Raw genomic sequence first — 16,360 nt, 5'->3', positions numbered from 1 at the left:
CTCTGTGGGTGATAGAGGGCAGTGCCCCAACCCCGATTGCCCTGTGGCTCTGTGTGTGACAGTGGCGGCGCCCCAACCCCCCCACGGGCCCTGCTCTATGTGAGACAGGGTAGAGCCATACCTCCCCATCGGCCCTGCCCTGAGTGTGACAGGGTGTGGTGCCTCAACTCCCCCCCCCCCCCCACGGGCCCTGCTCTGTATGTGACAGGGGGCGGTGCCCCAGCTCCCCTGATCGGCCCTGCTCTGTGCGTGACAGGGAGGAGCTCCTCAACCCCCTGATTGGCCCTGCTCTGTGTGTGACAGGGGGCAGCTCCCCAACCCCCTGATCAGCCCTGCTCTGTGCATGACAGGGGGGAGCTCCCAAAACCCCTGATTGACCCTGCTCTGTGCATGACAAGGGGGAGCTCCCCAAACCCCTGATGGGCCCTGCTCTGTGTGTGACAGAGTACGGAGCCCCAAGCCCCGATGGTCCCTGCTCTGTGTGTGACGGGGCAGCGCCCCAACCCCCTGATCGGCCCTGCTCTGTGCGTGGCAGGGGGTGGCACCACAACCTCCCTATCGACCCTGCCTTGAGTGTGACAGGGGGCAGTGCCCCAACCCCCCAATCGGCCCTACCCTGAGCGTGACTAGGGGTGGCATCACAACCTCCCCATCCGCCCTGCTCTGTGTATGACAGGGGGCGGCGCCCCAACTCCCCAATCAGCCCTGCTCTGAGCCCGACCAGGGGCTGCACCTAGGGATTGGGCCTGCCCTCTGCCACCCAGGAGCAGGTCATTATCTCCTGAGGGGTCCCAGACTGCGAGAGGGCACAGGATGGGCTGAGGGACCCCGTCTCCCCCCCGAGTGCACAAATTTTTGTGCACCGGGCCTCTAGTATATATATAATAGGCCTATAATAATTTTGAGGAGTTGTTAATCTGGTATCAGATCTTTGCTGAAAAGGGATTTTATTAAAGGTGAACCTTGCTCTACTATCTTAGTAACATACACCTTTGTCTCTCTGCTCCCTTTTTACTGAGATGCTGATCATTTTAAACAAATAAGAGCTTTTCTTTCTCTTAGAATCTCACATAAATTTATCTAGATTTTACAATGGCAGTGTGTTAGGTTGATTAACAAATTAAATTTTCATTATGTTATGCTCATAGTTTAATAGTTTACTTTTGACTAGATTGTTTACAGATGTGACTTCTTCAGTCAAGTCATCAATTAAACCTTATTAAATTTTTTGCCAGAAATTAGCATTGTAAAATGCCCCAAATCCAGCTTATGTAATTCTGTATATAATTTGTTTATGATTAGTAAAATAAGTATATATTATATATGTAATGAGTTAACAATGAAAATATTAACCACTTAATATATTAAAATACTAATTTTGCATTTCTAAGTTATTCTTTTAATGTTTATTTTTATTATAATTCTAGTTGCATATAAAAGTAGTATAATACATTATTAAAAATATTCTACCATTGTTCTCAATTGGTAACATTTGCATCAGAAGAAAGGTGCATAATTTTTAAGTCCAAAATGTTATTTGGAAATGTTTTGAAAAATACAAAACATTAAAAATATATTAGCTATTCCAGTATGCACTATAATTCCTTAAAAATATTTGTTGTCACTTTACTAGAAAATATGACTTTGTGATATCATGATATAGTGAGACATGTTGCCTACATTCTAGAATTATCAGTAGTATTATAAATGACTAATATCTTTCAACAGAGATATCTACAGAATTTTCATTAATTTGTAAAACTGATAGCACTGAACAATTGGACCCTAATTAAAGACTGAATGCCCATTTAGCATTTTTAAAAATTATTTCGTTGCACTTTCAATTGAAGCAACCTGTGTACATGGGTACTCGATTGGAACTTTAAAAACTTGGTGCAACCACTATATCTTGGGAACACATAGTACTCAAGCTCAGGCTGACAAAATTTATGATTGTAGTTCTAAGCATCACTTGAATGGTTAAGAACTTATTGTTATTTATCCAATGAGTCCAGTGGTTCTATTCCTCAATATTTTAAAAGTAGTTTAAATAAACATGAAATAAAGTTATTGGAGAAATGATGGTTGGAGACATAATTTATATAGTTGTGTGTGTATATAATGTCTATTGATTCTATTTCCTAAATAACTCTCAGATTATGTTCTCTTTGCAATGTCACTTTTCCTTTCTTTCTAATTAGACAATATTTTAAACAGATCATTGAAATATCTCTCTAAGCAGCATCCTTGCCTTTATACTACATATATTTCTCTTTTAAGTTCCTCCCCCCGCCCATCTACATATATATATATATATAAAAGCCTAAGTGACCGGCCGACCAGCTGACCATTCGTCTGGTAGCTGTGATGCGCACTGACCACCAGAGGATAGACACTCAACGCAGGAGCTGCCGAGCTGCGGTGACTTGGCAGCTGCGGTTCTTGGGTGACACACCCGAACCGGACTGCTAGCCCATTGGCTCCCCATTTCGGGTTTGGCTCCCCACCAGGTCTCTAGCACATTGCAGAGGTCATGAGTCTGGCCCTTACAGAAGCTTTTTGACTCAGTTACCTAAATGATGAGACATGCAGGACACTGAAGCCCCAATTTCTGGTGCCCGCACTGGCCCAACCACTTAATATCGATTTCCAGTAGAGGCAGCGAATTTTCCTGCTACCACTCTTGGCTGGGAAACTGGCTGCAGCATCTCTCCTTCCAGGTGGACAGTAGCGCCAGGAGGCAACCTCCTTGGAGGGAAGGAGGCGAAGGAGCAGCTCAGGTGGGAAGAAGGAGGCCCCACCACGACAGGGCCAGGGCAGGAGCCTGACATTGAGCAGGGACTAGGCAGATTAGATTGCAGGCTAAGTAAATCCTGTTTACTAAATAATTGCATTTTCCAGCTAAATGCCCATAAGTCATCAGTTACTGCCAAATTTAGGGTAAAGTGAGATGAAAGAAGCGAGACAGATACAGAGAAAAAGTGATATAATATTGGAAGAGAGGAGGGAGCCCAGTTCCGGGGTGCGTCACCCGAGAACCACTCTCTTGCAATCAGGACCCCTTGGGGGATGTTGAAGAGCCGATTTGGGCCTGATCCCCGAATGTCAGCCGAGGGACCCCACCAGTGCATGAATCCGTGCACCGGGCCTCTAGTCTAATGTATTTAGTGGGATAAAATCCAATCTTCCATGCATGGTTAGCATTTGTAGCTCATCCTTGTATAGTTCCTTCCATTCTCCACTCCTACCTATGAACACAAAGTTCAGGTATATTTAACTGCTTATAGTTATTAGAACACATCTTGTCATTTCATGTTAGGTGTCTTCAACCATACTGTTTTCTCTCTGGACTTTTATTATACGTGCTCTCTTTCTGGTGAGTTTTTACTCTTTTAACATTCAGCTTAAGCATCACCCAAACCCTGAAGCCTTCCCTGCTTCATCTTCCCTTTTCCCATCACTAGTTTAGGGTAGTGCTCTCCAGGTGTGGTCCCCTCACCAACCCCAACAATGTCATGTGGAAAATCTCTAGAAGGCACATTGTCAGGCCCCTCCCCAGACCTACTGAATCAGAAGCTCTGAAGGAAAGTGTTGGCAATTTGTATTTTAAGAAGCCATCTAGGTGGCTTGGAGACCACTCTTTTAGCAAATTAACTGTCTTCCTCTTTTGGTCACCTAATATTTTGCTATAAATTTTTATGCCTCTCATTTCTGATGAACTGTGATGCCCTCCTTTTAATTATATTAATATAAGAAACTACACTTCACTTTCCTTTATATTTAGAGCTCATTGTATGTATTCAGTAAATGTTCAATGAATGAATGAAATACTTTAAAAATTGGTTAGATGCCACGTGTTCTGTTATTCTAATAATGCACACATTTCACAGATTATAGACTCCCTCAAACATCCTTCCTAATGGGAATAATTAAAAGCCAATTGAGGCTACTTTTTCAACCAGTTGGAGAAGGAAGTTCCCCTCTTCCCCAACATTATCAAACATTTTGAAAATATATCTTCTTTTCAGATATCTAGCAACTAATGTATTAGTTTGTGGTAAATAAAAACGAATGTTCCCATTCCCATTCATCACACGTCCTTGATATGTTTCTATTGTAACCACAGTGGTGAAAATGGCCCAGATACTAATATGGGATCATTCTACAACCACTAGCTCATGAAGGGCACCTCCTCTCCAGGCATCCTTTACAGCACTCCCGCCATTCCTATCTCCACATCTCCATGTGCAGCTCCATTACCAGGGCTCCCATGGTCTCCACTGGTGCACGGATTCATGCACTGGTGGGGTCCCTCGGCTGACATTCGGGGATCAGGCCCAAATCGGCTCTTCAACATCCCCCAAGGGGTCCTGATTGCAAGAGAGTGGTTCTCGGGTGACGCACCCCGGAACTGGGCTCCCTCCTCTCTTCCAATATTATATCACTTTTTCTCTGTATCTGTCTCGCTTCTTTCATCTCACTTCATCCCATCCCATCATTGCTGAATTTAAGGACTCAGGAAAACGAAAACCTAAAACAGCTTCAGGAAGTGTTTGGGGTGTGTCACAAATTGCCAAATTATTATTTAAATTTCAGTAATTCTTGGTTCTGTATCTTCTGCTGTCCTCGATGCCCAGGGTTAACATTAAGGCATATGTTATTCTACAAAATAAGGATCATTTCAGACAATTAAGTATTAAATTGATGTTTTTCCTTGGTCAGGATCATTTATTCAACCTGAACTATGATATATTACTGTTAATTGATTGAAACCTTTTCCTTTTTTTTTGGTCATTAATTACTCATCAGCTCCAACACTGCCTGACTATGAAGGAGTTGATGCCTCTCTCAATGAAACTGCCACCACAATAACTGTATTGTTGAGACCAGCACAGGCCAAAGGTGCCCCTATCAGGTAAGAGGGGAAAAACAATAGTTAAAGGAAAAAACAGCCAAAGTGAGGGATCTTTTCTCATAGTTACTTAGCAGCTAATATACTAGCAGTGAGTGGATCATTTCTGAGACAGTCATTTGCCAATTACTATCAGGAGCTTTTATTTCTCTTTTGTTTTGTTTTTTTCATTTGGAGAAAGCCTGAAGATAGACTTGTAGTTAAGAGAAGAATGCTAAGGGGATATTTATGAATTCAATCATTCACCTCTCTGTGTTGTTTGATTTAAGAGCATTGCTCTTTTATTTTTTTCCAGTCCCATTTCATTTCACTTCTTCTGTTGATATCTATGGTATATGAGTTTTGAAGGTATTTGAAATAGAATGCGAAAATACCTCCTACCAATGCATCAAATCCTTTATGCATAATTTCACATGAATGATTGAAAAATAGGAAGCTTTGAGAAAATAAAAGTAGAATGAATGTAGCCTATGTGACCTTTTAATTCCTAAGTTGTTGCTTATCAGGAATTCCATAGGAAATATTAAAATTCAATTTGTATTTCCTTTATCTTTCCAATATTAAAATCCCCCATCTTACCCTCATCTTCCATATAATTATGAGCTATGTTTTCAGGGATTGAGTCAAATTATTCTAACCATTTTAGATAAATATTTGAAACTGATGCAAGATTCTATTAGAAATTTGCAGATTTTTGTGGATACTTTTGTTTTCATATTTCTATTGATAAATAAATCAAGGCACAAAAAATAGTGCAGATGTTTCATATTTGAGTGATCTCAAGTTGTTTACATCTTCATTAAAAAGTAAAATTAATCTTTATATGTAAGATGAATGCATTTGGCCTTATAAGCATATACTAACCATTCAGATTATCCTGTGTCACTAGAAGGAAAGAAGTATTTGTAATTAAAAAAATATATTGATAAAACAGCCTTAGTTCATTAAGAAAACTCTCCGGAGTCTGTCTGGCTAAAATGCCGAGGCATACCACAGCAGAGGAGAAGAAATCTGACTGGATACTCTTGTAGTGTAAACACCTGGGAAACACTGGCTGCTTGAAAAGGCAAAGTAAGGATGCAGTGCTATTCATGAATCGATGAACTGTGAGTGAGTCTGATGGCTGATCCAAAGGAGAAGGAGAAAATGCTTTCATTCAATATCTTTTTCTATTGACAAGTAGTCAGGATCATTCACACGTCCTACCTGTGGTAAAATTTACTTTGTAGGTGTTCAGTTCTGCTACTGTTTTTTAGATGAGCTGCCAGGTATTTGCATTTATCTTATAAGAGTTAGATATTGGAGTGAATTCAGCTTTATTTAATGTAAGTTGGAAACACAGCGTATTATTTATCTATATAACATAACATACACTAACTCTTTAACCATTTAATCAATTTATTGCACAAATATTGACTGACCAGGTATTACGTGTCAGGCATGGTGCTAGGCATCGTAAATCAAAGATTAAAATGATCAGAACAAAACACAGAGCCTGTCTCCCTATTTGTCATGGACAATGAGAACTGCCTGCAGCCTGGTAAATTCTTTGCACATAGCTGGTGTTCAGACAGTTTGTTGAATTAAATCGAATGTCTTTCTTCTACTTTTTTATTTAACACTAAAATATTAATTACCAAAAATCCACACTGTCTGAATTCATGATTCTGCAAAAATAATTCTTGATAATCATATATTCTCTTTTTCTGACACAGACATGCACCTCTTTGTACTTATTGGAAAGACATTTGTCCTTTTCTGAATTTGAGCCCAATGTCTGAGAAATATCAGTTTTACACTTTGAAGATAAGTGCTCAAATAAATTTAATACTACGAGAAGAAACAAATGATATATAAACAAATAAAAAGTATTTTAAACTAATATTACTACCAGGAAAAAAAATCTGTTTTCCAACTGATAATCTAATCTTATCATTTCCATTTTTAGGTGTGTTGTTTTAAGACATATATTTTTTAATTTCAGAGAGGAAGGGAGATGGAGATAGAGATAGAAATATCAATGATGAGAAGGAATCATTGATCAGCTGCCTCCTGCACACCCCACACTGGGGATCAAGCCTGCAACCTGGCACGTGCCCTAACCAGGAGTCGAACCGTGACCTCCTGGTTCATAGGTCAATGCTCAATAACTGAGCCACACTGGCCAAGCTCCTTTTTTAAAAAACAAAAAAGATCTGTTCATGTATTTGGTATCACCCATAGGTGGGGGCCTGGTGGTAGAACCAGACTGGTCTAGTCAGGCATTTTGGCCTCAGATGAATCCAGCCTCCTTTGCTTTTTAAGTCCTCTAGTCATATGCCCTGTCTTCTTTCCTCTGACCACGTTCCCATCTTCGGTATTGCTACTAGTAACTGGAGCCTTATCTTGGCACTTAACTTGTCCAGTATTCCAATTTCTTTGAAAATGAGGGCCCAAACTTGATGTAATAAAAAAATTGCAAAGCACTGTATATATGGTCTGGTACTTCAAATCTTTTATTGGATCCTTATTACTACCTTCAGGTTCTTAAAACTCCTTTACTTTCCACCCAGTTTCTTTCTGTCAGTCTGTCAGAATCTCTTGTTTGTAAATGCTTGTTGCCATTGCCAGTCTGTGGCTCAACTCCTCCCCTCCCAATAAAAGCCATATCCATTTAGCACCTAGCTCAACCTCCTGAGAGCATCCATCAGTTACTTTTGTTTGCTATCATAAGCTCTAAATACTAGGATCTATCTTTCCTTACTTTACAGAATGACTAGCCTCTGCCGGGCTGCATTTCACCATCCATTTGTCCCAACTCCAGTGAAATATCTAATTATTTCTGCTCTGGCCTTGCTAATGTCAAACAAACTCCATTTCCAAGAGCCTCTGCCATAGCACCTGTTGGGTAGAGTTTGTTCCTCAATGTTTCTATAAATTCATTCATTCAGTAGCATTCAGTACGCACTAGGTGCAGAGCTGGATACTTGGAATAGAAACCCACATAAGGTAATTTAGTGTGTGCCCCCAGGTGGTATATTACAAGGGAGATAAAACAGGTCAAAAATAGGCCTTGTTAAAATTAACGCCACGACTTTGAGTTTGGTTACTCAGAGATGAAGAGCAGGAAATATGATGGCAACCAAAATGAAAATTAAACCTTTACCTAGCTCATCAAAGTGTTGGCAGTGGTGGCTCTAAACCTTGGGAAGGCTGTTTATAAGAGAAATAGTAAGACATTAGAACTGGAGAAAATCTCCTGAAGCTGTAAAGAGACATTTTAAATTTTTTCAAAAAGAGGGAATGTGAATTGTACAAAATTTGTTATTTGGTATCACTAAGAAGGTATGCAAGCTGAAACTAGTCAGATTCATAGATAGTTTCGTTATTAGTAGTTGAAAAATCCATGGCAGGCTGTCATTGATAATTTTGGGTTCACCTCCAACATTCTTAAGCATTTCATCAAGGAAACTATCTACCAGATGTATCATATACTAGCTTTTTGCGCTAATGTCAAAATCCCTTTGTATATTTTTTTACAGTCTTATAAACTGAAGAGAAATTGTATGATGAAATGTCATTATTTGGCCTCCCGCAAAATTAAAAATGATTACATTCCAGTGTTTAATCACAGTGGATTATTGTATAGTGAAATCATTTTTAGTTTTTTAATATAAGGAAATCATATTTTGACTTTTGAGTGGAGGTTCATAATGCCAGTAAATTGATTTTAACTTAATTGTAGAAATATTTTTAAATGTAATTAAAAGGAATGGGGAATATATGAAATATGGGTAGAGTGAATAAGCTCTTCAAGTGACTTTGGAATATTTTAAATTGCTAGAGTACTAAGCTCAAATAATATTTAAATCCAGCTAGAATTAAGTACCATTAGGTAATTAGACAACCACGAGGATGAGAAAGCACAGGCCCATTTCATGCAATCAGTCAAATCACTTTTAATTTGATTTCTCATTCCTTGTTTTCGGTACTTTAATTAATTCGTATTGATAAATAAGAGAGTAGAAGGGGGAAAGGAACTGTCCAAACTAAGTAAAATAATGTGGTTGGAGAACAGCTTGCACAGACAAATTGAACAATGAAAGGAAAATATATTATTTTTAAAATGCGTTTAATCACTTTTAGTTTAGGTCCATCTGAAGTTCAGTGAGGTCCCTCCCAAAGAGCAGACTGTACTTTTTATTCCTCCACCTCCCCTCCAAGAGCAGCTGTTTGCTTTGCTCCTCATAGATCTGGAGAGATGAGCTGTTTTGAATGAAATTTCTTATTTTTGTAATGTACTACCTGTGTCAATTTAATAGAATTAGTTAAGACTGAATGTGTGCTAGTGTGGGTTTAATCTACATGTATGTATGTATCTACCAAATATGCAAATGTATATTATAAAATATGGATTCTAAATTGAAAATGCACAGGGAAAGAATACTAGGTGTGCTTAATGTGGCATATGCCAGCCATGATCTTTTTTTCTCTCTCTCTCTATGCTTCGTATTTCTTGTATCTTAAAATTAACAGGAGTCTCCTCCATGGACCCCTCGGAGAGCATGTATGTTGTAAAGAGCATTTCTAGGAGCTTGCAGACCAAACCTGGCAGAGATATAGAAAATGACGCAGGTCATGTAATTTCAAATAACATAGACTTCTGCCTTAGTTACTTGCCCAAATCTGAATTTCTGGCATTAATAAAAGGTTCATACTATTTCTAAGGGAAAGAAGATAGATACCAACCTACCAATTTCTTGGCACTATTTTAATGGGAAATTGGAACTTGAATAATTAACGGGGGGAATGAATTTATAAAGCTCTTTGTTAAGTATATGAAGATCTTCTGTTTGTAGGTATAACACAGTTTATATTAAACTAGAATTTCATAGCCGATTCTAAACTGGTATAAAATTTGTGTTAATGGTCATAGAGGCAGATTCAATCCCTCCCCCTATCCCCTACCGTGTGTGTGTGTGTGTGTGTGTGTGTGTGTGTGTGTCTTTCTATCCTTACATTTTTCCTTTTCCTTTTTATGGAAGTTCATTAAAGAAAATGGTCTATTTCCTCTGGAAATCCATTTAACCGCACCTATTTTCCCTGTATTGATTAAGCATATTTTCCTGGCGACTCAGAGTCAAGCATGCCGCTCTACACACAGCTTATTCACATTCAATTTATGTATGGGACCACAAGTCACTTTCTAATAACTTTCTAGAATTCTGAAACATAATTCTTTTACATTCTTTAATGATATATAAATATATTAATAACTTTCTTGGGGATGCATTTCCTAAAAATGTTTGCCTAAAGAATGGCCTATGGGGAAAGGATATTACTAATATGGCAGTTTGAGAAATTTATAAAAAATAATATAAGTGGTCAGGCAGATCTTGATTTTAAAATTGCATTTTTTTTCCTTTGCTCTGTAATATAACAGCTATTACAGAAAAGTTTAAGACATTTAAGGAAGACATTGAAAGGTTTAGGTTTGAGATTTAATAGGCCAAATGCCATCTGCTTCTGCAATTTGTAACATTTTATTATTAACAACTGTAGACGGAAGAGGCAGTCTATTTCGGTGGTGAGGACAGATTTCTGTCCATCTGTGCCCGTGTTGCAGCGCGTCACTGGTGCTTTGGATCCTCATGGCTGTGAGCCACAGCGAGGTGGAGTCAAGGTCACGCGTGGGAGGACCTCAGCACATTCTGTCTCCTGACCCTGCAGACGGGTGCCTCGAGCTCTGCCCCAGGCCGGCCATTCTGCTCCTGAGTCATGGAGCTGGGCCTTCCATGCCTCCATTTCAAAGGAAAATGTTAACTTTAAACATTTTACAATATCAGACAAATAATTTATTTTGTGTCTCTGGTTAATGTCAGGTTCCTTCTTAGGGTGACTCATTTCTTAACAGTGAAAAGTTAGAGTGTAGAGGTCTATGCGGATTTTTTAAAACTTTTTTCACTCCCTTAAGAATCACGGTGGGGTTAGCATCCGTGTGCAATTCTGTCTTATGGCAAAATAGCTGAAAGCAAGAAAGCAGGGTGTTCAGACTGACTTTAAAGGCTTGTGAAGTGTTGCCGGTCATTATCCAATACTTCATTCTTCTTTTGAGAACACTTAGTATGTAGCATCTCTAAATGTGTGCTTTATCTTCTCTTTCCCAAAAAGTGCTTATCAGATTGTGGTGGAGGAGTTGCACCCACACCGAACGAAGCGAGAAGCGGGAGCCATGGAGTGCTACCAGGTCCCCGTCACCTACCAAAACGCCATGAGCGGGGGTGCGCCCTACTACTTTGCGGCTGAGCTGCCCCCCGGGAACCTTCCTGAACCTGCCCCCTTCACAGTGGGGGACAACAGGACCTATCAGGGCTTTTGGAACCCCCCTCTGGCACCACGCAAAGGATACAACATCTATTTCCAGGCAATGAGCAGTGTAGAGAAGGTAAGCCTCCTCCAAGTTCTGCTTGTTCACTGCCCGGAGGCAAAGCCGCAGTCAGATTTTATAAATACTCAGTCGCATCTGTCAGTTTAATAAAGGGGGGGGGGGGGGGGGGGAATCATTGATGTGCAGGGCGCTGCTGCTTCTGTTCCCAACTGTGTGCATGGTTTTGAGCTGGGGGCCCCACGTGTTACCTTGCTCAGGATTCCTGTTTCCTAGTAACAGCTTCGACGAACCCACTTCAGGCAAGCCCACAAGAGCAATTGTGAGCAAAACTCCTTGGAAAGGTGGGTGTGTGGCCTTGCTGCTGGGGCTGGAGCCCTGGTGGATATCAGCCATTGTTCTGTCCTCTTTGCTCAGGAGTGGCTGCACTTCAGAAGATTAAATCGACTGCAGGATCAACAGAATGCGTGTTCCACAGCAGGCTAATAAACCCTTATAAACTTTTCAGGGGGTACAAGCCGAGTTGTAAATAACAAGTAACAATCCTCCGATTACAAATAGGACGCCTGTGGTCCATCTGACAGAACCTAAACAGAAGGCTGCCGGGAGAGGGCTGGATGCTGGGCCCGTGGAGGAGTCTTGTTTTCCATCTCCCTGGTTGCCCCTCCTTTTCCCATTTTGGGCACAGTTGTTTTTGAGCACTGCCGCTGATCCCAAATGAATATTGAAAAGGAAAACACAACAGGAAGTTAGAAACTACCAGTGGCTCCATACGTGGGGAAATAACCTGCCTCATGCTGGTCTCTGTGAAAGATTTTCTTTCCTAAAACTTATTTAATTTATTTCTTTCCAGAGGGAGATAGAAAAAATACATTAAGAATAGAAAATGCCCACAATTTGGAATCCACTAGCACAATGACATTTTTGTTGACTTGTAGCTTTATAGGAAATGGCTGGGTTTGGGTAATTGAGTCCCCGAGGTGGGTACGTGAGAGGTGCTGTGAAATATGTGCTATCTAGTTGCAGCAGTGATATTTTGGAATAGTTTAACTGGAAGACATAGCAATCCATTTATATTTCTGCAGGGACCATGAGAACTTAGGGTATTGACTGGTTGCTTTTGAATGAAAACTTAATCGTTCTGCTCACCGTATGTGGCTGGTTTGCAGAATACGGCAGAGAAAAATGCCCCACGGCATTTCCTAAAATGCACCCCAAAGCCAGGGGCTGCTCCTGGGTGACAACGCTCCTCTCGTCTTCTAATGTATTTCTTCATGAGAGGGAATCTTCCCAGGCAAGTCAGCTGCCCACTTCCCTCCTACACATCATTCCCTCCCATTGGTAACACGGGGCTGTTCAAAAGACAGATGACTATAAAAGTTAACATTCCATTCTGGATGTAGAGAAACATAGGGGTAGAAAGCATACTTCTGTGTTTGGGTATTCATCTTTAGAGAGTGATAGAGTACAGGTTGACTTTTGTTATCTGGTGGGTGGTATGAGATGTGTATTAATGAATGCATGTTATTTATAAAGGATTTTATGTGGCACTCTTTTAAAAGCTTTCTTGCCCTAGCTGGTTTGGCTCAGTGGATAGAGCATCAGCCTGCAGACGGAAGGGTCCCAGGTTCGATTCCAGTCAAGGGCACATGCCCAGCTTGCGGGCTCAATCCCCAGTAGGGGATTGGCATGAGGCAGCCAATCAATGATTTTCTCTCATCATTGATATTTCCATATGTCTTTTCCTCTCCCTTCCTCTCTGAAATCAATAAAAATATTTTAATAAATAAATAAATAAATAAAAGCAAGCTTTCTTATGAACAGTCTCTTCTAAATGTTATTTTATCTACACGTGTTAAAGTACAGAGTAACAACAATATATTTCAGTTCCCCTGGCAAAGAGTTTTTAAAGTGACATGGCTCCTACCAGCAATGGTTGGTAATCCTGGTAGAGTTAACAGTTGCTTTTAGGAGATCAAAATTCCATCTGGCCTCTACAGGAAAGTGAACTAATCTCTTGCCATTCACTGGGAAGGCTTTAGGTTACAGTTAAGTAATAGAAGTGCATACTTTCGTTTTTAATTACTGATTCCCCTTCAATACTTTATTTTACTTAATTTAAAAATAATAAATGCTTAAGAGAGAATTATAAGCTCTTGGTTTATCAAGATGTAGAACTACTCAAGATGCAGTTATAACTGCATCTAAAAACAAATAGCCTCTGTCTTGTTTACTGGCTTTAACATCTTTTCCAGCCTCTTGTACATTCAAAGATGTGAGCTGAATGAACTAAGTCTGGGAATTGTAGGCCTAAAGTACATTTCAACTCCCAATGCCACCCCACAGCATTAAAAAAAAAAGGAAAAGAAAAGATAATTTGTGTTCTTTCCTATGTCTACTATTTCCTCAACCCTATCTGTCTAGCAAGAGGAGGAAAATAATCACACCAAGTAAGATTTATTCCCTAACAACTAAATTAAAAAGAAAAAAGAACAGATAAATTATGTTCAGATAAATTATGTTGCAACTGTGATGTAATTTTTTTTACTCCTCACCCAAGGATATGTGTGTGTGTGTTTTTAATTGATTTTTAGACAGAGAGAGAGAGAGAAATTAGTTGCCTCCCATACTCACCCTAACCAGGATTGAACCTATAACTAAATATGTGCCCTGATTGGATATTGAACCCACAACCTTTTGGTGTATGGGATGATGCTCCAACCAACTGAGTCACCCTGCCAGGGTATGAAGTTTTTTTTTTTATGATTTTCTAACTATTATTCAGCTCTTTAGTCATGGAAGGCTCCAAGTGACAGTATGTAATGCCCAGCCTTGGTCTGAGTGTGCAGCTATGAGGTGAAAACGAAGTTTATATTTGGATCTGATTTGTATTAGCTTTGCAAATATGTTTTCTTTCTGATTGTTCAAAAAGTACAAAATGCAAATGGGATGCCATTATACTTGTCTCAGACAAGATAGCCTGTTTCATTACAAGGCAAAAACAGACACCTAAATCTTTAGAAAAATATTGAAAAAAAATTTAAGTTCTTATTTGTTGTTGTTGCTGTTAATCCTCCCTGTAGGATACACTTTTCCATTGCTTTTAAGAGAGAGTGGGAGGAATGGAGGGGGAGAGAGAGAGAGAGAGAGAGAAACATGCATTGATATGCGAGAGACATTGGTTGGTTGCCTCCCACACACACCCCAACTGGGGCCAGAATCAAATCTGCAACAGAGGCATGTGCCCTTGACTGGGAATCGAACTTGTGACCCTTCTGTGCACTGGCCAACGCTCTAACCACTGAACACACTGCTCAGGGCTTAAGTCTTAATTTTAGATTTAAAAAATTATCTGAGAATACATATAAAAACATGTTTCTTTAGCACTGCAATTGTATTCTTTATAAACCTATTTTATAGCTCCAGATTGATCTTCATAATACTTATAGTTTATGAAACAGGAAGCCTATGTATACACTGACTATTTTCTTTCATTTTCACTCCATCAGGAAACTAAAACCCAGTGTGTACGAATTGCTACAAAAGGTAAGAGGTTTGCTTTTTTTTCTTTTTCAAATTCCATTATCCTGCTTTCTAAAATGAAAGAGCTTTGTTCCCTGCTTCGGGACTAATTACATGTAGCACTTCTATTACAGTTTTGTAGTAGGACCCAGTTAAACTGCCAGCCAAGTCCTGGGACTCACTTGGGTGTCTTTAACGTGTAATGGGTGCACTTTTCATCCTCTAGGAATTGACTGGAGGAATCTTGTTATGAGAATAGGAGGGATTTAGAAACCCGTAACAGTGGTTCTCAACCTTTCTAGTGCCGCGACCCTTTAATACAGTTCCTCATGTTGTGGTGACCCCCAACCATAAAATTATTTTCGTTGCTACTTCATAACTGTAATTTTGCTACTGTTATGAATCGTCATGTAAATATCTGATATACAGGATGTATTTTCATTGTTACAAATTGAACATAATTAAAGCATAGTGATTAATCACAAAACAATATGTAATTATATATGTGTTTTTCCGATGGTCTTAGGCGACCCCTGTGAAAGGGTTGTTCGACCCCCAAAGGGGTCGCGACCCACAGGTTGAGAACCGCTACCTTAGAAGGACTTTTTCCTGCCATTTAGTGTCTGAAAGGTCTTGTGCTGCTGATCAACCAATGTATTGGAAAAACTCAGCAATATTAGTTCAAAATCACAAGGTGCTTATTTAAAAACCATTGTTACTTTCTCTGGTAAATGATCAAAGGTAAAAAGAAGCAGGCTGATCCATGCATGTGGAAGAGCATAGGTGTGAAGACTGGTCTATAACTTCATCAGTACTGCAGGTTCATTGGAGATGCTTTACTTTTTTTTTTCTTTTAATCCAACCGAAGCCAATAAATTAAATCTGTGATGGCTAATGGCCAGGGCAATTCCTGCTGACATTTCATAGTTTAGCTCTGTTGCCTAGTTTTTTAGGAGAAAACATTTTCATCTTCGAATGAGTATTTAGATTTCAGAGTGGGAGAAAATCTCCAGCATTCACTATGTTTATAATCTTTCATTTAAGACTTATGCGATTGTGCCAACAAGAGAGAGAGAGAGGTTGGTGTATTTTAACAAGAGGAACAAGAAAAAAGCTGTCTGCATGCAGACATGGGGCTCTGTGGAGAGTTGGCGCTCTGGGTTGTTTGCCGCTGGAATTAGTATTAGACCCACGTTCATGACCAGTAGTTGATTCATTTGGATAAAAATGAATGGCTATATTCTGTTTGTGCTGGCATCATTCCTTTCATCATTTTTTCTCATCTAATCATCGGTCTGCTCAATTAAGCATTTGTGTTATACTCTTGTTTGTAGAAGCAAAAGAGACGTTTTTCTTGACTCATGAGAAGTAATAAAAAAGCTTCACAGAAGAGAAAATAAATACACTTTTCAATTCAAATACTACGATTCCTCATGATATTTAAAAAAGCAATCCTTAGTGAAAGGAAAGAAAAATATATATATACAGATGCACATAATGTACAAGCATTTATTTTATTTTAAAAACAGCTCATGGATCAAGAAGTAGAGTTGAAAATTTTA

General features: G+C 39.5%; 1 protein-coding gene across 8 annotated transcripts in view; it reads left to right on the top strand.

Annotated features, from left to right (window-relative positions):
• Positions 1–16,360, top strand: part of PTPRK (protein tyrosine phosphatase receptor type K) — a 480,914-nt gene that overhangs the window by 387,381 nt on the left and 77,173 nt on the right. For all 8 annotated transcript variants that reach the window (XM_070417651.1, XM_070417653.1, XM_070417650.1 and 5 more), the window contains exons 11-13: positions 4,810–4,915; positions 11,063–11,336; positions 14,786–14,822. In XM_070417651.1, the coding sequence (XP_070273752.1) occupies positions 4,810–4,915; positions 11,063–11,336; positions 14,786–14,822 (417 nt within the window). The remainder of the gene's footprint in view (positions 1–4,809; positions 4,916–11,062; positions 11,337–14,785; positions 14,823–16,360) is intronic.

Source organism: Myotis yumanensis, unplaced genomic scaffold, assembly GCF_028538775.1.
Source record: "Myotis yumanensis isolate MYYU_CA2020_CCGP unplaced genomic scaffold, mMyoYum1.0.hap1 SCAF_6, whole genome shotgun sequence".
NCBI classification, from domain to species: domain Eukaryota; kingdom Metazoa; phylum Chordata; class Mammalia; order Chiroptera; family Vespertilionidae; genus Myotis; species Myotis yumanensis.
The sequence above is the reverse complement of the archived record's forward strand: the minus strand, read 5'-3'. Positions and strand labels throughout refer to the sequence as shown.